The 20,766-nt window shown below is 49.5% G+C and overlaps 3 protein-coding genes across 4 annotated transcripts in view; 1 reads left to right on the forward strand and 2 right to left on the reverse strand.

The window, feature by feature from the left end:
• The window catches only part of LOC146334664 (unconventional myosin-Ie-like), a 46,643-nt gene extending 34,910 nt beyond the window's left edge, over positions 1–11,733 (reverse strand). The window contains exon 1 of the mRNA XM_084824021.1: positions 11,442–11,733. Within this exon, the coding sequence (XP_084680147.1) occupies positions 11,442–11,444 (3 nt within the window). The 5' untranslated portion in view covers positions 11,445–11,733. The remainder of the gene's footprint in view (positions 1–11,441) is intronic.
• On the forward strand, positions 11,320–18,162 carry LOC146334665 (uncharacterized). The gene is made up of 3 exons (XM_084824025.1): positions 11,320–11,716; positions 16,152–16,368; positions 17,910–18,162. The coding sequence occupies exons 1-3, from the start codon at positions 11,324–11,326 to the stop codon at positions 18,074–18,076; spliced, it is 777 nt and encodes a 258-aa protein (XP_084680151.1). The 5' UTR covers positions 11,320–11,323; the 3' UTR covers positions 18,077–18,162.
• Positions 16,561–20,766, reverse strand: part of PI4KB (phosphatidylinositol 4-kinase beta) — a 49,584-nt gene continuing 45,378 nt past the window's right edge. For both annotated transcript variants that reach the window (XM_084824024.1, XM_084824022.1), the window contains one exon: positions 16,561–20,401. In XM_084824024.1, the coding sequence (XP_084680150.1) occupies positions 20,220–20,401 (182 nt within the window). In that variant the 3' untranslated portion in view covers positions 16,561–20,219. The remainder of the gene's footprint in view (positions 20,402–20,766) is intronic.

Genomic DNA, 20,766 nt, shown 5'->3' on the forward strand with positions numbered 1-20,766 from the left:
TTGACCAGCTGATGGAGTCTCTCTTAATGCTCAAGAGATTTTACCTGGCTTGACATTCAGATCTTTTTATTGTATTGATCTACTTTTCTCACACACACACACACACACACACACACACAATTGGTGTGCCGTTATTCCTAATGGTTAGCTAACTTGAGTGCCAGGTGGAGAGGAAAGCAGAAGATACGCTGAAATAATAAATAAATACCATAAATACGCCCGCAACTGCAGAAAGAAGGGGGTAGAGTTCAGGAGGGATGGAAAATACAGCAGGCTGTATAGAAGGTAATGAGAAGTAAAGCAGGGACTTTCCCCCAGCCCTGCTGAAAGGCTCTGCTTTTTTTCCTTCTCCCTTCTCATCCCTTTTGCCTTGTGTGTTGTGCCTTTTTAGACTGAAATCCTGCGAGCAGGGACTGTCTGGTTTAACGGATTGCGTGTAAACTGAATCTGGAGTCTTTTGGCTGAGGAATGGGATAAAAGTGCTTTAAAGGTGCAATCCTATACATGTTTCAACAGAAAAAAGTCCTACAACTCCCAGCATTCCCCAGCCAGCATGGCTGGCTGGGGAATGCTGGGAGCTGTAGGACTTTTTTCTGTCAAAACATGCATAAGATTGCACCCTGAATCAATGAATGAGTCAAATACAGCCAAATCCCTACGACACCAGCATAAGGAAATAAGAGCTTTTCTGGATCAGCGAAAAGGTCCCTCTAGACCCGTATCCTTCTTGCTTCTGATAGTGGCCAGGCAGACAAGCCCTTAGGAAGGCCACAAACAGGGTCTGAATGCAACAGGACACCCCAAATGCTGTCTTGTCCTCAGCATCTGGAATTCACAGGTATACTGCCTTTGAACAGGGAGGCACTTTTCCTACCAATCCTGTCTAATTGAGGTCCTAAGATCAGAGCAACAGTCTATCTGCTCTGGTATCCTGTTTCGCAACAGTCACCAGGCAAAGCCCCCCTCTCTGAGACGTCTACAAGCAGGGTGCAAAGGCAACAGTGTCCCCCCCCCCCAATCAAAGTCTGTGCCCAGCAAGTAGAACAGAGGAAGTCGCCCACCCCTAAACGTGGAGGCTCCATCCAGGGCTCACCTAAGTGGCCTGGGCACAGGATACCTTAGAGCGCGAGTTTTGAGCCTCAGGACATATCCAGCCCCCTCCCTTGCTGTGCTTTGCCAGCTTCCAAAGATCATTTTATCCCAGCAGGCTTTCTGATGGGGGAATTTGTGTTTTTCTTTTAACTGCTGGACCCCTCTCCTTGGTTGAGTGTTTCCTATTTTTGTTGCTGTTTTTGAAAGCAGAACTGCAATGCATACTTGTTGCAAGCCATACAGAGCAGTGTTTTTGTACCAGATAGGCGGGATATAAATGTCGACATCAATGCGTGTGCAAATGGATAGATAAATAATGCAGGCCAGATCATGGCAAAGACAGACAGACAGAAAGATGTATATGCACGGGTGCTGTTTCTGCTTTATAGACCTGCTCCGTTAGAGAAAGAGCTGAATCGGAGAAGAAAAGCCCAGCAGATCAGACAAAGGTGGGTCCATCTTGTCCAGAACCCCTCTCCTCACACACCCAGGGAGAACCACTATGCCTGCAGGAAACCCAGAAGCACAACCCCACAAGCACAGCCTGCCCCATTCGTTGCCCACAGCAACTAGGACTCCAGAGCTAGACTGCTCCTGTCTGTGGAGGTTCCATTTAAGCTGTCATGGGTGATCGTGCTTTTTCTGCCTTTATCTCCTGATGTGTCCCTCTCCATTACCTTCACTCTTTCTACCCTATTATTCTGGGGGGCTCCGGGCCCCTTCAATAGCTCACCCTTCTCCCCTGCATCATGCCAACCCTCTCTTTTCCCAGGTAGCCTAGGCAGGATGGAGGCCCATAACTCCCCTCCCCACTGTTTTGTTTTGGAGTAGGGCACCCTCTCAGCAGAGTAGGCATTCCCAAGCAGCAATGCCAACACCCCGCCAGTTAAATGTAGTGTGCCCCTGTGTCCTACTTGACAGAGGACAGCCCTCTATTTTAAGGAGGCGTCCTCTGTTGCAAGGGCTGTTCAGTCCAAGTCCAGTTTAAAGAGAAAGAGTCCTAAGAAGGGAGAGCAGAGCAGAGCAGAGGCCCGGAAATTGCTCACCCCCCGGCAGAAGTACCTGGGCAGCAGATACAGCAACCCCAAACCCAGGTCACCCAAGCTCATTTTTCAGTTACAAATTTTTTCAGTGTAATTCCCCCCCTGCAAAAAGAAGCAACTACTGGGCATTTAATGTATTTTATTGCTGTAAGCTGCCTTGGGAGGACTTCTGCCTGGAAAAGTGGCCAAGAAATGCTTTAAATAATAAATAAACTGCCAAAACATATGTTTCAAAGAAGCAGAAGCTGTATTGCATGGGCAGGAATTAGCTGAATTAGACAGCCCTTTATTAAAGAGACGTTGCAGGGTGCACCAGACACGAAGGAAAAGTTTTTGCTGAATAAGACGCAGCCCAAGATCCGTAGACACGAAGCGTGGATCCCCACGTGGCAAGCCACTGGTTAGGCATTTTGTGGTGGTGCTCACAGCAGTATCTCAAATCCCCAAATGCGCCCAGGGGTCCAAAAAGGTTGAGGACCCCTATTTTTAAAACATGTGTTGCCAGTGTCCAATAACTGCTTCTTTTTGGTGGAGGTTATCACGCAAATATACTTTGTACTGAAACAGTCTTCAATATTCACTGATGCACACGCTCTTTTAAATTATTTACCTGCTCCAAAGTAATTAACAACTGATCAGCATAAACGGATTCTCTGCACCCTTTCGACAGCGAAAAGACTGACATTACAGCATTGGAAGGATCGGCACTCCCCTCCCATAATGCAACGGATTGGGGACTTTGCAACACTCTCAACATTTGAACGGGTGGCATATGAATACCTTCCAATGGATACTTATTTGGCTATCTAATGCACCTTTGCTGAAGCCTCTGCGTAACTGCTAGAAAGTTATATTTTCATATACGTACATTTCATAGTATTCATTGCTACGGATATCTACAAATTCATGTATGTGTATTAGACAAAAACTGAAAAAACAACATTATAGTAACCCTCTCTAAATTTGCACATATGCCTAAAAATTAGCACATGGCCATTTTACACAAATCTGGTATCTTGTCTCCTCCCCCCGCCGCCCCCGTTTTAGTAATGTGTTTCGATATATTGTTGTGAGGTGCCCCTGTTGTCATGCTTAGTATTTTGGGAGTGGCTTGGTGGGCCATTAAGACCCATCTGCTTTAGGAAAGACCCGCTTGCTTCTTTCTGGAGGAGATGAAAACTGCTAGAACTGGTTTGTTGGAATGGATCCATACAGCTGCCTGCTTTGGGGGACAGGTGAGGCTATGGGGCCATCACCATGAGCAGCTCCACTTTAAACATTTACCCCTAGACCATTAAGTGTGAATCCAAGCAATCGCTGATCAGGTGCTAAGGAAGAGGCCTCGCCACTCTGCATCAGGGCCGGCCGGCTTCTGGAACGGTCACCAACTTGAAGGGGGAATGGAAACAAAAAACCAAGGAGGAACCTGAGAGGATGATTCAGGGCCCCAGGGCAAACATTCCTGAGGCGTCTGTCTCAAGTCCGATCCTGTACAACTTTGCCAGAATCAGCTGGGCGGCTTTGCCGCGCCGGCGTTCCTTTCTCCCACTCCACACGCAACACCCCAGCGTCACAATCGTGTCCAACAGAAGAAGTTAAACATTAGCCAGGAGGGTGGTGGTGGCAGCTGGAGCAGGATTTGCTTTGGCCGCGAGGAAGCCATGCTGGAGCTGAGCAGAGCTGTGTGCGTTTGCATTGATGCAATTGCGCAGAACGGTTTGCTTATATTGCACAGATGGCCAACTCTCACCACGGATCATTCTGTGGTTTCCCAGCTTTTGTGGTGTTTTCCCCCAGTCTAAAAGCTTGAAATGCCTCCCCTGAGGCTGAGTTGCTGGCAGGAAGGGGATCAAGATTATACTGGTATTTTGGCCACGCCCATTTTGTCTTTGGCCCCGCCTGCCGCTAGAATGCAGCCCCCGAGAGCTTCTCCAAAATAGGACCTGTCCCTCCAGCTGAAAGAGGTTCCCCACCCCTGGCCTATATACCTGTGGGGCTGTGGCCTGGACCAAGAGTCTTGGGTGCAAAGAGAGGCATAGATTCCAGAAATGTGTGAAACAAAAGGAGCTTGGGGGTTGGACTCGATGGTCTTGTAGGCCCCTTCCAACCCTACTATTCTATGAGCTTTCTGCAAATGTCAAGACCCCCTTCCTCTAATCTCAGCCATGTTGAGTCTGGCGGTGGTCACGGCTCTGTTTCCACATGCAGCCAAATGTGGCAGTACAGTCCTGCCTCTACAATTACAGCAGGGGTTGGGAAACCTGTGACTCCAACTCCCATCATCCCTGACTGTTGGGGCTGGCTGGGGCTGAGGAGGGGTCATCTAGAGGGACATGTCCTCCAATCCTGCATTACAGGCTGCAGGTGAGTGCCAAGGTAAAGGAAAGCACTTTGTACATGCTCAAAGGCTGTGTCTTTCTTTGTCCACAGATCCAGGAGCAAAATGATACAAGGAGAGCTGCATTTGTGGGGTGATCGCAGGAAGGTTAAACAGAGAGAGCGCAAGAGAGAGAGCGCGATAAAGCCAAACTATTGTGGACACAGAAATCAGGAGTTTTGGCTGCAAAGTTTATACATCTATAGTTTAGCACTCTCTTGCTTCCCCCAACTCATGTCCTCCCAGTGCCTGGCTGTGATTCAACCCTTCAAAACACCGTACAAAAAGCCTCTTCTCACAAATTTGCTCCGTTTTTCCAAATGCAAAACCAGAGGCAACCCAGTTTACCAAGGCCTCGGGTGAAGGAAAAGCAGTGCTGCCATTCTGCAAGAGACCTACTGCTCTCCAGATGTCTTGGACTACAGCTCCCAGCATGCTGCCCCCCTTGTTTTTAACATTGCATTTTAAATGCGATTTTAACATTTACATGTGAACCTTCGGGATTTTATTATATTCAGCAGTATAGAAGTATCAGGAATAAAAATAAAATAAATAATCCCAAACCTCTAGAAGGTACCAGGCAGCAGAAGGCTGTGCTAGGGAGAACTGCTATTGTGCAACGAGGAATCAATTACATCCTTTAGGATGCAATCCTAGGCGTGTTTAGACAGAAGAAAGTCCTACAACTCCCATATTCTAAAACCAGAGACCCATCCAGGGCAGGAGTCCACTCAGAGAAGTACTGGGAGGGTAAATAATTCTGGGTCACCTCTGTGTTGCGTGTGATGATGAGACCAGCAGAGATGCAGTCAAAATTACCTGGCCTTAGAAGAGGCTGCCTTTATGTCTTTGAGAGAGTCCCTTAATGGTAGAGTCCCGTAATGGTGGAGTCCTTAACCGGTGTTAGATTGAGAAGACTTTTCTCAAAGCTTAGTGAGTATTGCCTTCAAGAAAAACTACAGATAAATTATTCTAAAACCAAGGTTAAGGTCTTCGGGAAGAGACCTCAGAAATGTTCATTAGTGGCCATCAGGCAGAGCAATGTAAAGAATTTAACTACTTTGGGGTACTTTTTAGGGAGACACTCCTAGGAATGCTCAAGTCGGTGCTGTTCGATCCATACAACGGGTACCATTTTGACGTTCTGTTGTACAAAGTGGGCTTTCTGATTGAACCAGCGTTAAAACTCATTCAGGGTAAAGCTACTGCCCAAACCTTATATGGTGTTTTAGTATGGGGCTGGGATGATTTTCGAGTTGCCAAATTGGAAAGCACCCCAACTGCTTTCGTCTGTGTGGAAGTGTGTTTCCCCTCAAGGAGAGCTCAAGTATACTATACTGTCCTTAACTGCCTGAGAAAGCTGAAAAACTCATCCGACAAGTTTTTATCTAAATTACATCTTATCGGCCTTCAGTCTGATACCACGCCATGGGTCTCTCGATTTAATGATCTTCTCTTCTCATACTTGATTTCTGAGGACCTCTTCGTTTCACTTTCTAAGGGAGAGCTGCGGAAATGGATTTATGATCAAAACATTATGTTGGACCGGCAGGCCATTTTATCTTTGAAATTTTGAGGGTTTTATGGATTTTATACATGTAACTATTTGAGAACGTCATACCTGTACATCTGACCTTTCCCAGACTTAGACAAAGTTTTTACAGTTCTACATTTTCAAACCATGCCGACAGCAGTATTCAGTGCAGATACCAGCAGAACTCTTATGAGCAACGAATATGTATTTCTGGATCCCCAGAAATTGAAGACCTGATAACACTATCTATGGATGTGTCTCTTATATGCATTACCATGTTCAAAATTTCTTGGGAATATTCTATCTTGGGTTGCAACCCGAACGTGTTTTAAGAAATATGTATTATCTGCTGCCCAATCAAGATAGTTAAGGGAGCAATCCTGTGGCAGCTAGACAGCAGCTAGACAGCCATAGGATATGTGGGTTTCCAGGAACCGACCTCCCCCCACTTCCATGCCGCCTTGGAGGCAGCGTGGAACAGCCCCGCGCTCGAAAGAGGAGCGTGGAGCAGCCGAAAAGGGGTGTGTCTGGGGGCGTTCCAGGGCAGAAATGCCTGTACGACGCATCCAGCGTGTAGTACAGCAGCCTCCTCCCTTGCTTGGCTGTCTAGCCGAAAATGCAGGGCAGGACAAGCGTGGAGGGAACAATCCACCCCGTGCTTCTCCTGCCCTGCATTGGATCTGCATAGGACTGCACCCTAAGCAACCCAACAGGTTGTGTTTTTACCACAGCAGCTTCAAAAATCCATGCTAAAACCCTAACTGCTGTCACAGTTAACTGTAAACATGATTCTTCGGTGCAAAGCCTGAAAAAAACTTTTATTATGTCCCACGCATTTCAGAAAGGACTTTCCTTCTTCAGGGGCCACTTATCTTTCTCCAAATGTGTCGCGAAGTATCTTTCCAATGCTTCTTCTGTCTTAAAAAAAGCATTTTAAGACAGAAGCAGCTCTGGAAAGATTGATTGATTGATTTCCACATCGCCCAATAGCCGAAGCTCTCTGGGCGGTTCACAAAAATTAAAACCACAAGGTACAGCATAAAACAATATAAAATATGAAAGCTTAAAACTACAATATAAAAGTGCAACCAGAATAAAACCTGGCGTGCTATGGTCCGTGGGGTCACGAAGAGTCGGACACGACTTAAGGACTGAACAACAACAACAACAACAAAATGCAGAGATTTAAAATACAGATTTAAAACAGCAGAGCTAAAAGACTAGAATCCTAAAATGCTGGGAAAATAAAAAGGTCTTCACCTTTGTGACACACTTGGGAGAAAGATACGGGGCCCCGGAGGAAGGAAAATCCTTTCTGAAATGTGTGGGGAATAATTAAAGTTTTTTCGGGCACCTCTTTTCTCTTCTGCTTTGGGATACGCAAGTGCCTTCCCTTCTTGCTGTTTCTTTGGTGTAAAGGCTTAGATGTAGTTTAGTTCAGATTCATGGGGCTCTTTTCTACTTGTTTTTTTCTATTTGTTTAATTAGGGCCTTCTCTGCAGTGGCCCCACACCCTTGGAACAAGTTGCCATTTGAGGCCTGCCATGCTCCATCACTGCAGGCTTTTAAGAAGGCCTTGAAAACATATTATTTTATTGTGGCCTTCTCTTAATATGATTGCTATTGTTGCTGTTTTTGCTGTTGTTGTTGGTTTTACTGCCAGTTTTTATTGCTGCTTTTATTGCTATTTTATCGTGTTTATGTTTTTATCACTTTTAATATTTTAACTGTTTTTTTGTATTTTATTGCTATGAGCCACCTAAAGGCAGCCAAGGGATTTTTTAAAATAAAAAATACTCCCGTGTTTCATTCCTGTCATAACTTTGTAATTTTGTGTAGGGTGTATTAATGGCCTTTGGCTTGCAAATACATGATATGACACGGGTACCTGCTCTGGGCTCTCGCACCTGCCCCCACCTTCCACCAGCCACCGATGGGGGCCTATCCTATCTCTGCCTCCGAAAAGATCAAACAACCCTATATAGAGATGCAGCAGAATTACCAGTCCTCAGAGAGAGTGCCTAGTCCAGTTCCAGCTCGAGTCACCGCTCTGGTTTGAGTCACTGCGCAGGAGGAAAGCTCACATCAGCGACTCATGCAAAACTGCAAAGGAAAGACAGATCTTCCCCAACCTGGCACCCTCCAGATGCAGCTGGACTACAACTCCCATAATTCTCACCCATCACCACGCTGGGAGTTGTAGTCCAACACTTATGGAGGACATCGGGTTGGCGAAGGCTCCTGTAGTTGTAACCAGGTGGGCAGGGACGATCGCGCGCGCACGAGTGTCAATCGGGTGGGAAACAGCCCCACACAACGCTGTTGCTGAAAAAGACTGCGCAGCGTGCGATCGCCCCACATGGAAGCAGATCCGGCAATGCCGGGAGGAGCCTGGCCGAGAGCAGCACCCAAGATCTGGGGAAGGCAACCTGGTGTCCTCCAAATTGACTGCAACACAGTGCAGAGTTAAAGGATGGAGTTCGCTCCGCAAGGTGTAGTGACGGACGTCGATTCGGATGGCTTTAAGAGGGGATTGGACAGATTCCTGGAGGAGAAGGCTACCAACGGCTGCTAGTCCTGCTGGCTATGTGCTACCTCCAGTATCAGAGGCAGGATGCCCATGTACACCAGTTGCTGGGGAACATGGGTGGCAGGGTGCTGTTGCACTCCTGTCCTGCTTGTGGGTTTCCCATGGGCAGCTGGTTGGCCATTGTGTGAACAGAGTGCTGGGCTAGACCGACCTTGGTCTGTTCCAGCACGGCTCTTCTTATGTTCTTAACTCCCACAATCCTTGACCACTGGCCATCTTGGCTGAGGCTGATGGGAGTCGTATCCCAACATACCTAGGGGGCACCAGGTTGCCAACCCCCGGCTTACACATGTTGACTTCCCCACCCGCTCCATATGAGAGTCGTGAAGTTCCCACCCTTTCCCACCTCCAGGCTCCTGTGCCTCTGACAGCTGCACAACAGATGAAGCTTTTCTATCACAGCATCTTCATGCTGGAGAAAGCTTGACCTGTTGAATCACACAACTGGTATGCCCAGAAAAGAATACTAATGTATCATGGCATATGTCTGTATTGTTCTCTCCCTTCCTGTCTCTCCCTACCTGTGTTGCCCTTTTCTTTATTTTATACTGTAAGCTCCTTGCGGGCAGAGACTTATGTGTATATTGCCTATTGCAAAGTGTCTAATTGTACACAGGCAGCATGGTATAAATAAAATTACAGTGCTTTACATTCTGCACCTAGCTCCTAATATTCTTCTCAAGTCAACTAGAAATTTGAATCACTGATAAGGACAGGCAAACACTCCTCAGAATCTTCATTATGTTATATTTTAAAGACATGCAGTTTAAAACTAGAGATTACAGTCCTTCCCGCTAACACCAATTTTTTAAAAATCTGCTTGATACAAACAGATAGAGAAGGATGGACAGCCAGATAAGCAGGGAATGAATAGATAGCTGTGCAGAGAAGGAAGGGTTAAAATCTAGGCCACCCCAGACTCCCAACTTTATGTCACACTGTAGAGTGTGGCACAGAACTCTGGATAGGACTATGTATCAATTGAGGGGGTGGGCTACGCAAAATAGGAGCGGGCTAGATTTGAGGGGTGGAGTCACCAAGGTGAGGATGTCACCCACCTCCCCCCCAGCAACCCCACCTCCTCACCTTTCTCCTGTATAAATAAATGGCGTCCGTTACAATTGGGGTGGGTGCAGTAGGTGCTACACAGCAGGACAATATTGCCACAAAAGGAAAACCTACCCGCTAGCGAGCAGAATGTGCCGGTGCATCTCTGCGTGCTCATTGCATGCACATGCAGAGACACAACGGGGTTCCTGAAATAGAACAGCCTATCAAAGATAAAAACAGGGGCACTCTGCATCCTTCTAACACCCCTGTTCTCACCCCCGTCCTCTGTTTTCTCCACCTCCTGTACTCTGTATACATTGACTTTGTGGTAGACCAGCCTTCCTCAGCCTGGTGCTCTCCAGATGTTTTGGACTGCAACTCCCAGCATCCCTGACCATTGGCCATGCTGTCTGGGGCTGATGGCAAGAGAAGTCCAAAACATCTGGAGGGCACCAGGTTGAGGAAGGCTGTGGTTTTCAACGAACTTTTAAAATGTTTCATAGAAGTTGTTGGACTTTTGGAGTGTATGAATATATTAGCCTTCACTACTGCCACTGCTCCTTATCCCTCATTTTGATAGGCATGTCACTAGTCCTCAAGAATTGGCAGAAGGAAGGATTCCCCTCTGGATTATCATCTCCCTGGGGCCATTTCTAACTTCCAAACAGAAAACATTCACTGTTCCCACTCCGCCCAAGACAATTCAGAAAGGAACTAACCCTCTACTTCTATTTCTGATCTTAAGTTTCACTAAGTTGGGATTTGGAAGATGATTCAGCACAGCTTACGCAGCAGTGAGAGAGATGCAATCTACTAAACAGTGTGTCTCAATAACTTTTAATATTTTTTAACAATCATCTTTGAAACTCCAAAGTTTAAAAATGTGCTTCCATTATTGGAAACTGATAATCCATATATACCTTTATTAGATCAACTCAAAGATCTAAAAAATGTGCAGGGTTCTGAGATCTCCAAATCTCTTCATCAGAAGAGTTTGTACATTTTAGGGGGTGATCTTTGAACTAGCCTAATAAAAAATATTACACTACATGGATTTTGGCATTTTTCTTATGGCTGCCTTTGTTTTTAATTGATAGCGTTCTTTGTTCCAGTTTTGTAAAGTATTTAAATTGCAAGTGCATTGGATTATAATTACTATTATTATCATTCTTTCTAAAGCCCCTAAAACCTACCATCAGCTCTTTTATATATGCCATTTAAATAGAAAACGCATCGGTTTTATCATTATGTCTAAAGTCCCTGCGATCCACAGTCAATTGTTTTATCAACGGTTTAATTGTCATGTATCTGCCTTGGTCCAAGCGCCCTACAAAAACCTGGAAATGCGGCGGCAGGACTTTTAGAAAGAAATTAAAAGAAATTCAGGATCTGCTGAGCGCGGGAGCTGAAAACAGATGTGCTGGCCCAACTCCCTAAAAAACGTGTCTGGGTTCCGCTTAGCCCCAAAGAGAACTCAAGGGGGGGGGCGGAAGGAGAAACGCGGGGCAGCTCTCCTACAGTTCCCAACCCCGACCCCCCCCCCGCTTCGCAGCGCACATGGAACACCTGGAACACTCCGTGATGCGCCTCCATGCGCCCGATGCAGCGGGCTGCCGTCCGGGGAAGCGGATGCCGGAATGCCGCTGCCAGTCTTTCAGGTGCCCCAAACTTCTCTGCGGGGTTTGCTGCCCAACTCGGCGCCCCCCCCCGGAAAAGACCCCGGCGCTGTTCCCAGGGAGGAAGCGAGAGGCTCACCATGGCGGAACGTCGGTGCGCGCCTCGCCCACGGCGCCTGGTCCCGAGGGAGCCCCGCGGGCGGAGGCCGTCAAGGGCGCATCGCGGCTCGCAGGTGGCCGCGACCCTCCTCTTGCGGGGCGGGACGAGCCCTTCGAGGGCGGGGCGCTTCCCGACGCAAGGCGGCCCCCAGCGGATGGGATCGGAGCGGGGAGCAAAGGCTGGCGTCCCCGCGACACCTCCGGCTCGCCCGCGCCCTCTCCTCCTCCGCAGGAGGGCCGGGCGGGCGCGGACAGGTAGCTGCTCGGCTGCGTCTCTCGCTCGGATTCTCGGGCTGGGGGGGAATGCCGGAGCAGTGCGAGGACATGCAGAGGAGCGGGGCTCAGCGGCGCCCCCTGGCGGAGCAGAAAGACCAACCCGCGCCGCTGCGGGCGCGCCGCTGAGACAAGCCCGCCCCCTCCTGGGGGAAGGGGGAGCTGCGCGCCCGGGTTCAGACCGCCCTAGTGCGGGGGCGGGGAACAGGCAAGCGCCCCCCGCTGGGGAGCGGCCCCATCACTAAGGCTGCGGTCCTCTAAACAAGGGGCGGGCCACTTGCGGGCCAAAATATCTGGAGGGCAGAGACCCGGGTGCGGCCCCTGGGGGAGGGCGAAGAGACGGACGAAAGCTCAGCTGGGTGCGAGAGCCCCGAATGGGTGCGGGCTCTTGCCGGCTTGCATAAGGCGGACGGCGCTGATACTTGTGCATAGCAGGACTGGAAGGGGAGTCGTTTCTGGACCTTTGATGTTGGCCATGTTCGTAGTGTTGCAGGGCTAAGGCCGCGCGCCGCAACGCGTGCGCGGCCAATCGCGGGTTGTGCCGTGGTCGAGCGTGGTCTAGGATCCGCAGACGGACGACCGACGCGCCCAGCCTCTCGTGAAACCACAGCCGCCCTGGCCCTGGCCTGCCGCAGAGTTGAAAGCGAGAACTCCGTATTTTCATCTGGGGCTCGGAAGGGCCGATGGTTGCATTTATTTGTACTGGGAAGTTGCTGCATGTTTGGGGTGGGTTTAATTCTGACTAACAACAGGTCTGTTCAGTCATATCTTTGCGCGTTGTATTCTAACGCAGCCCCACAGGACTCGCGCAAGCGGAGGCCATCTACGGCCCGTTGAGTTCACCGGCTTTGAGCAGGCGCGCCTAGGGTTGCGTTGTTTGAAATGGACTACCGCGGTGTGTTGTGTGACCCCCCGCCCCGTAGAACCAAGCAGGCTCAGAGTATGGAAACTTGCAGCCCAGCACATGTTCCTGGACTCCAGGCCCCATCCTCCCCAGCTGGGGTAAATGGGAATTGGATAAGCCGCTCTTGATAGTGGTTTAGCCTACTGGTAGCTGTTTATCGCACCAATATTGCCTTGTGCAAATCTCTTAAGACAGCCCAGCTCAAAGCTGTGGACCAGTAAAAAGGGACTTGGGTCTGGCCTGGTGGCAGATCCATTTTCCTGAGCCTGCCCTGTGGTCTCTCGTGCCTCTGTGGCAACCGGTACAGTCAGAAGCCATCCAACAGTGACCAGAGACTACACATGCAGGCCGACAGACTCTTTGGCAAGAGGTGCATGGCAGCGGCACTGAAGCCATTTCATTTCACAACGCTGACCCCTTCTGACCCCAGCTCGTCTTTTCCTCACTGAGGACTAGCCTGCCTAGGGTCTCCACTTATGACTTGCCCCCAAAAAGAGGACAGTGATTTGCTTTACATGTTCACATGCCAATTTATGTGTAGATGCACATTTAGAAATTGTTGTATTTTAAACAGAAACACATCTCACTGGATTGTGGTAGACTGTGACCAGGTGAGCTCCGTCCCTGTCCTTTCAGGCTGCTGCACGTGCACAGTGAAAGGTGGATGGGCCACAGTTCTGATGGTTCGTTATCTTCAAAGTGGAATTGGACAGCAAAACCTTCAGATAGAAGACAGTCCTCAGTAAAAGGGGCCCCCCGGCCCCCCATCAGCTGGAAGGGGGAGAAGGAAGGAACGAGGGAATAAGACCCAACCCATCCTGATTGATGAGGAAGTAATTGGGAGCGGGTGGGGGAGAGAAGGGAAACTGAGGCAAGGCGCCCACGAGGCAGGAGTCACCTTTATTTCACCCCTGAGCCTTTTGCAGTGGCAGGCCAACGTGTAGCAAGTGGAAAGCCTTTCTCCCCATGCCATGGGAAGGGCACACCACCTGTTGAATCTCTGTCTGTCAAGGAAATAAAGGTGGCAAGCTTAAACTCCAGGTGAGCTTTTCTTAAGGATGCCCTGTGCCTTGAATAGTAGCTTGGGAGGCACGCATTCAACAGGTGAGGCTGTCATCCCGAACTTTGAGACAGTCGTCCGAGGCTCGCTTCAAACTACATCGTGCTTTTTATACTGCTTTAAGCTCTGATTTTTTAAAAAAAATTATCTGCCCTTTCAGTGCTACAAAATCCCTTTCACTCTGCTCCCAGTTTTAATTTATTTTAAATTAAAATAAACACACTGGAGTTTATTCGTCCACACTGGAGGCCTTCAAGACGAGGCTGGACAGCCATTTGTCAGGGATGCTCTGACTTGGATTCCTGCATTGAGGAGGGGGTTGGACTCGATGGCCTTGTAGGCCCCTTCCAACCCGACTCTATTCTATGATTCTATTTTATTAGGCGTTTCTCCTCTGAAAGGGAAAGCAGGCCCATTCCACCAGTCCTGCTGACTTAGGTTTTTCCTCTTCCCTTCCCATCCGTTATTCCTTGTGTTGGGTCTTTTTAGACTGTAAGCCTGCAGGGGCAGGGACCATCTCGTTTTACTGATTGCACGGAAGCCAGTCTGGGAGCCATTTTGGTTGAGGACCAGGATAAAAAAATACATATTCTGCCTTTCTTCCAAGGAGCTCATAGTGGTATACATAATTCTCCCACCACCTCACAACCCTGTGAGGTAGGTTAGGCCAAGAGAGAAAGAAATCGGTTCAAAGTCATGGCCAGGTGGGAATTGGAACCGGGGCCTCTCCGTTCCTAGTCCGCTCATCTCATAGTGATACTGCACGTGCTGTTTTTTTATTGTTGCACTGCCATTTTGTAGGTTTTAATTGCTGTGCAAAGATTGAAGCGAACTTTGGTCACAGGACAGCCTATAAATCAAATAATTTGCTTTTTAAGTAATCAAAGCAAATTGTTTTATTACCTTTTTAATTCCACTAATGAGCTCAGGGCAATATGCATACCTCCCCCTCCACACAGTTTCGCCCCCGAACAATCGTGTGTGCCACCAGTCCCTGCATCTTTGCTGAAGAATTGGCACGAGGACAAGACGTTTTGCTATCTCAGGCAGAACCATTTTTCAGAGTGCAATCCTATGTATGTTTAGATAAAAAGAATTCCTACAGCTCCCAGCATTCCCCAGCCAGCATGTCTACACATGCATAGGATTGCACCCAAGATTGTTTTTAGTTTTACCTTTTTTTACTTTTTTAAATTGTAGCTGTAAGTCACCTTGGGGCCTTATTTGGACCGAAACTCATAAACGGATAAACAAGTAGGAGGCATCACCCCCCCCCCCCAATCAAGACACACATTTCCCGAGGCTGGCCAACTTATTTTGGTGCCTGGGGCAGAACATCCTGCGAGCACCTCTCCCTGGGAGTAAAAATGAAATAGTCATACCTTGAACCACCCGCAATTTGCCGCCCTTGCATAACATACAAATCGGCTGCCCGAGGCAGCTACCTCGCTGCACCTCACGGTAGGGCCGGCCCCGACTGCCACGGAAGCTTTGCTTGAAGCGCTGCCAAAGGTGTTCCCAACCAGTCGTGTCCGACTCTAGGGTGCGGTGCTCATCCCCGTTTCTAAGCCGAAGAGCCAGCGCTGTCCGAAGACGCTTCCGTGGCCATGTGGCCGGCATGACTGAACACCGAGGTGCACGGAACGCTGTTCCCTTTCCCGCCGAGGCGGTACCTATTTATCTACTTGCAGTTTCTTGCTTTCGAACTGCTAGGTTGGCAGGAGCTGGGACTGAAGACGGGAGCTCACTCCGTCACGCGGCCCTCGGGTCTCGAACTGCTGACCTGCCGACCTTCCAGTCTGCAGTTCAGCGTCTTAACCACTAAGCCACCGCGGCCCCAATTGCAGCGCTGCCAACAGCCCCATAAAAGCCTCCACTACCGTCTTGGGTGCGCTCCGGACATCCTCTCCCCACTCTCGGCTCTCTGGCCAAACTGAGAATAAACCCCTCGACACGGTTTGGCCCTCAAAGGCGGGATTAACACACTGGAACAACATTCCCCTCCTCCCAGGAGGCTTTCCCCCAGACTGCGAGGTGCCATGGCAATTTCAGACGCCACACCGGCCATTATTACTTTGGCTGTTAATTCCTCACGGCATTTCACTTGGGTTCAATCCCACCAACCCGAAGAGAACCACCTTGTGCTTTCTAGCTAAATGCGCAATTCATTCTGGGGAATCTCCAGGGGGTTGCGCCATTTGACAGTGTTTTGCCTCCGGTTCATACACAATTTCCTTCTTTTGGTGACACCCACCCCCCGCCAAGAATTCCTAATAAACTGCGCTCGCTAAGTGAGTCTCTCAGTCATCTATGGCAGAGCCTCCATTCCCATCTGATCCTGGGAACAGGCAGAGAAATAACTGCTGTTTGACCCAATAAATTTGGTTTGTTCCCTGCTCCGAGGTGCCATTTTTGTCCTTGCGCCCGCAACCAGGTTTCTCTCTTCATTTCAGCAGGCGACAGATGGGCGAGACAAAACGAAACCACGGCACCCCTCTCCTCGATGGAAACAGCTGGCCAAGGAGGTCCCCTTACAAAATAAAAAGTGCTCATACTCCAGGGAATCTCCCATCCAAAAGAGTGAAGAAACCAACACCTGTCTAGTAGCAGAAATGCCACAGTATCTGGTGCTTCTGACACCTTCGCCCCATTTCTGTGACATCACAGCAGGTCAGCTAATCACAACTAGGGGCTTCATCACAGTCTCCTCCACCAAATCTCTTAAGGCCAGTTTTCTCTCTCCCGCCCCCAGAAGGGTCATATTGATCCTCAAGGAATGAGTCTCGGGTCAACAACTTCTCTGCAAACATTGGGCTTGCAAGGTGTTGCTTTTTGCATATTTATAAAAAGGACGCTTTTATTAGAAATTTAAGTCCATTTCATAGGTTTTATTTTGGAGTTTGGCCCATCCTTACACAATGGGCGGGGGGGGGGGAGGACAAATCCCAACCAACACACGTGCGCACACACCGTCATACCCACATTATTTAGGAGCCATCAGCAGCACACTGGAAAATGGGAACCACTGTAGTGAGATGAGAAAGCCATTAACATGACCAGAAGACCAATCATGCAATTTATAATTAAAAAAAAAAGGATCAGCAACTTCTCTGCCCGCTCCTTGGGGCTCCTCTGCTTTAATGGGAGTGGATTTAAAATTAATAGTGCCCCCCCCACACACACAGAGAGCAGTATTGCCCACCTCAGCTTAACTACAATAAGATAATTCACTTCCTTGAGTTGGCCGCCAGATGCTTCACTAACCCCACCCCCAAAAAAGGTACCAGAAAAGGGCTTGTTCAGATAATTGAAGCAGGAAAGAACTGTTTGGGATGCCAATAAGCCAGCCCACACAGGAGTCCGCAGGCGGGTGGAAGCCTCTGGGTGACTGTAGTAGTGACCGATTTCAATGGCTGCGACACCCACGCCCCCTTGCCGGCCATTTGCCCGACGGCTCACCCTCTGTCAACCACTGCTCATTTCTTCGTTGCTGGCAAAGGTCGTGCAGGATTTCCCAAAAGCAGCGTGGTTGGGCAGGCAGCAAGAGAGGACCACAGCATCTGTGGCTGCTGCAGTCACCTGGAGGCTTCTGAGCGGGCGAAAGCTGGTGGTTTGTGTTCCTTGTAGGAACTGGCTCTGTGCGAAGAGGTTGGAATTAAGTGGCAGAGGGGGGGAGAGGTGCTGCCAAATTTCTTTGCTGCTGGGCGTGCTGCAGACGGGAGGGTCAAATCACCCAAGCAACTGGAGAAGGGACCTCCGCACACAATCCTTAAGCATTAACCAGGCAGTCAGAATGCATCTCCATTCTGGCGAATTCAGTCAGTGCCGCCCAAGCCATGCAAGATTGCAGGCTGAAGGGCTACAAGAACAAGAATCCCACTTCTGCCTATTTCTGTTGATGCACTTCGATGGCGCTCACCTCACCCTTCTCTCTCGGCACAATCCCACCCTCTTCTTGGCACCCCTTTCCCAAGAGAGTGGTTGAGGTGGAGGACGGCTGCACAGCCTCTCGGGAACTCAAAAAGGGACTCGCACAACGAACAAAACCCAAATGAAGAGGCAGGGACACTGCTGGTCAGCACAAAACATTCTTCTGGGATTGTACTGCAGTCGAGGTACTTGACGACCTGCTCGGCAAGAACGGACACCAAAAAAACATTGTCATGTAAGAAGGGGCGTTCTGCCTAATTGCAACTCTCTCTCTCTGACAGACACACACAGTCAGGCTTCAGGAAAAAAGACTTCTTCAATCCTCTTGCAAACCCGGTGGAGATCACTGTTGAAGACTTGTCTGGATACTTCTCAGTCATTGGCTGAAAAATTAGGTCACCGCAGCCAAGCTACGCCAAAGGGTCATCGGGCAACAGCATCCAAATGACAGCTTTTGCCTCTGTTTTCACTTTTTTTAAAGGGCTCACTAAGTTAAGAACCAAAAAAATAAAATAAAATCACAGATACGGAATGTCCTGTGTTGCCTTATTGCTTCTCATTTTATGCAGCCATTTCTATGCCACTTCTCTCCCCCCCACCACACTGTCTCCTACAACCAGCAATTTTTTTAAAAAAAGGTCTTTTCCAGCATGAATTAAGTGCTACACACATACACACACACCTTGTATAGTGTGAAAAAAATCATACTCAGAAAGGAGATATGGGGAACAGGCCAAGAGGAATATTGGACAGGAAAAGGGGGAGGGGATGAGATATCAAGGACACAGACACACGCACCCCCGCAGATCATATGGTATCGTTCCACCCCACCCCCAAAAGCAGGAGATGCAAATTGCAGATTTGCATATATAGAAATGTGTTTGTTCTTCACACAGAGAACCAAATAAACCATCACATTTTCACTGAGTCGAAAGTACCACCCACAAGGCTGTTCTTGGAAAACTGGGGTGGAGGGTAGTGAAAGGACACCTCCCCTCACAAATACACTGGTACAGTCATTTACAAAATTCATATTGCAAAACATTCATGTTTTGGGGGAGCTGTGTCCAGAATTCCTTTCACGCTGAAGGGTAAAATGCTTTTTAGAGATGGTGGGTTGTAGCGCATTTGCTATCGCGAGCAAAGAGGGAGAAGGCACTGTCAAAGCCCCAAGGGGGTGATGACGGCAGAAGGGGGAACTCTGCCAATAAAGGGGGCGCAGCTCCAGGGGTATCCTAGTGGCGACAGGGCACAGTATCGGCCCACATTTGTCTTCTCTCTGCTGGGAGCTGTAAACGGGAGCAACTGTTAGCAAGGACAGAGAGCAGACAGAAGCTCAGGGGGAATATTCTACTTGGCCAATCGGAGAGGGAGCGAGAGAGGGAAGCCAGGCTGCCCAGTCGCAGAAGCGGAAAACCTATTGTCCAAACACTCCAGAAAGAAAGAAAGCATGTTTAATGTGTTACTGTTCAGGCGTCTGGTGCCCAGCACTTGACTCTCCTCTGACCAACCTTGAACCGTGGTGAATTTTCTGCAGCACTGTTGAGACGGCCTCAACACGACCCGACCCAACCCAAGGAAGCACGTTAGACTTGCCAGCTATTATTGCCAAACAGCCGCTGCTTCCCCCGTCACTGTGCACTGTGTAAAACACAGAAATGATCAACGAGAGGTGAAAGGGAGAACCCAGGGGCATTTCCGTGGAAAGCAAGACACAACGTCTCCCCGCACCCCCCCAACCCAGTCCCTTGAGGTTCAAGGAACATTAAATCTGTGCTCTGAGAAGCAGTGAGGAGCGAACACCCGGCCTTATTAAAAAGAAAAAAACAAATTTGTGCAACTTGCAACTTCACACCTTGCATTAAAATGTGCAGGAAAGAAAAATGGGGGTGGAGACAGTGGGGAATTTAATTGTCTTGATAGACACACACACACGCACACAAAAAGACATGCACGGGGGGGGGGCGGGGCAGAGAGAACCGACAGGGAGGAAGGAATGCCTCTCGGCTATATCCGGGGGGGGGGGGGGGGTCTTAAGAACAGGAGGTTCACAAAGGCAAGATTTCTTGGCCCTGCTGCAAGGAGAAATCTCTCTCCCTCCCCCGCACCCTCCCCGCCACCACCTCACCTGGACCCATAAAACATTTGTGAGATTGTTGGGAGAGGGTTCAGAGGATGCAAAGAGGTATAATACTGAAATAAAAAGATCCGGGGCGGGGGGAGGAGATGTGGGGAGACAGGCGCGTGACATGGTTTTTCTGATGTCCGGAGATGGACGTCTCCGTCCTTGCTCATTGCTTCAAAAGCAAATCTCAACAGCTTGTCCACATGATCCTCTGCATGTCACATCCCAATGTGTTTCGGCAAGTTAGAGTTTCTCTCTCCTTTCCTCCCGCACACTCTGCCAGCGTCTAAAAGAATCCGGTTAAAAGCGGCGCCCCGTTCAAGGGACCACGGCCATCAGGGGGCTGCGCCGCCGATGGAGCAGGAGAACACCTCGGGGGTGGGGGGCTCCCCCCCCCCAGGAGAGTTCCAACGGTCCAGCTGGGGACAGGGGAGGAGGCGGCCGGCGCAGCGGTGGCGAGGAGCGGTCACATGATGCCATTGGTGAGGTACTGGAAGCCGTCGTACAGCTTGGTGGTGATGGAGCGCATGCTGCCGTCCACCATCTGCTCAACCAGCAGCTGGAGTTGCTCCTCCGTCATGTTCATGTGGAAGCGTTCCTTCAGGTTCCGGATGGTGCTGGAGCCGTGGAAGCAGGGCAGCTGAGAGCCTGGAGGGAGAGCGAGCAGAGCATCACTGAGCCCGGCGCGGCAGGCCCTTCTCCAGAAAGGGAAGTGGAGGGGAAAAGGAGAGCAGGCTGCACAGAACCGAGAGCTCTCTGGGGGACGCAGGCATGCAGAGATCCAGTCCTGCACACTCAAGAGGGCCTGGTCCACGCACGCTGCTCGTGCTCTGCGTATCGGGGATGGGCGGCAGCGGAAGGCACGGAGCTCTAGAAAGGGCGTTCGAGAAGTATCTGTGGTGTAGTGCTGGGGGAGCGCAAGGTTTAGGGGGGATGGAGACCTCAATGCGGCAATACAAGGAAAATTCCGGAATCTGTATTAGGGGCGATACCTTTATCAGGCCAACTCAGAG

Source organism: Heloderma suspectum, chromosome 17 (assembly GCF_057233095.1).
Source record: "Heloderma suspectum isolate Gila_16-S chromosome 17, 16-S_ref, whole genome shotgun sequence".
NCBI classification, from domain to species: Eukaryota; Metazoa; Chordata; class Lepidosauria; order Squamata; family Helodermatidae; genus Heloderma; species Heloderma suspectum.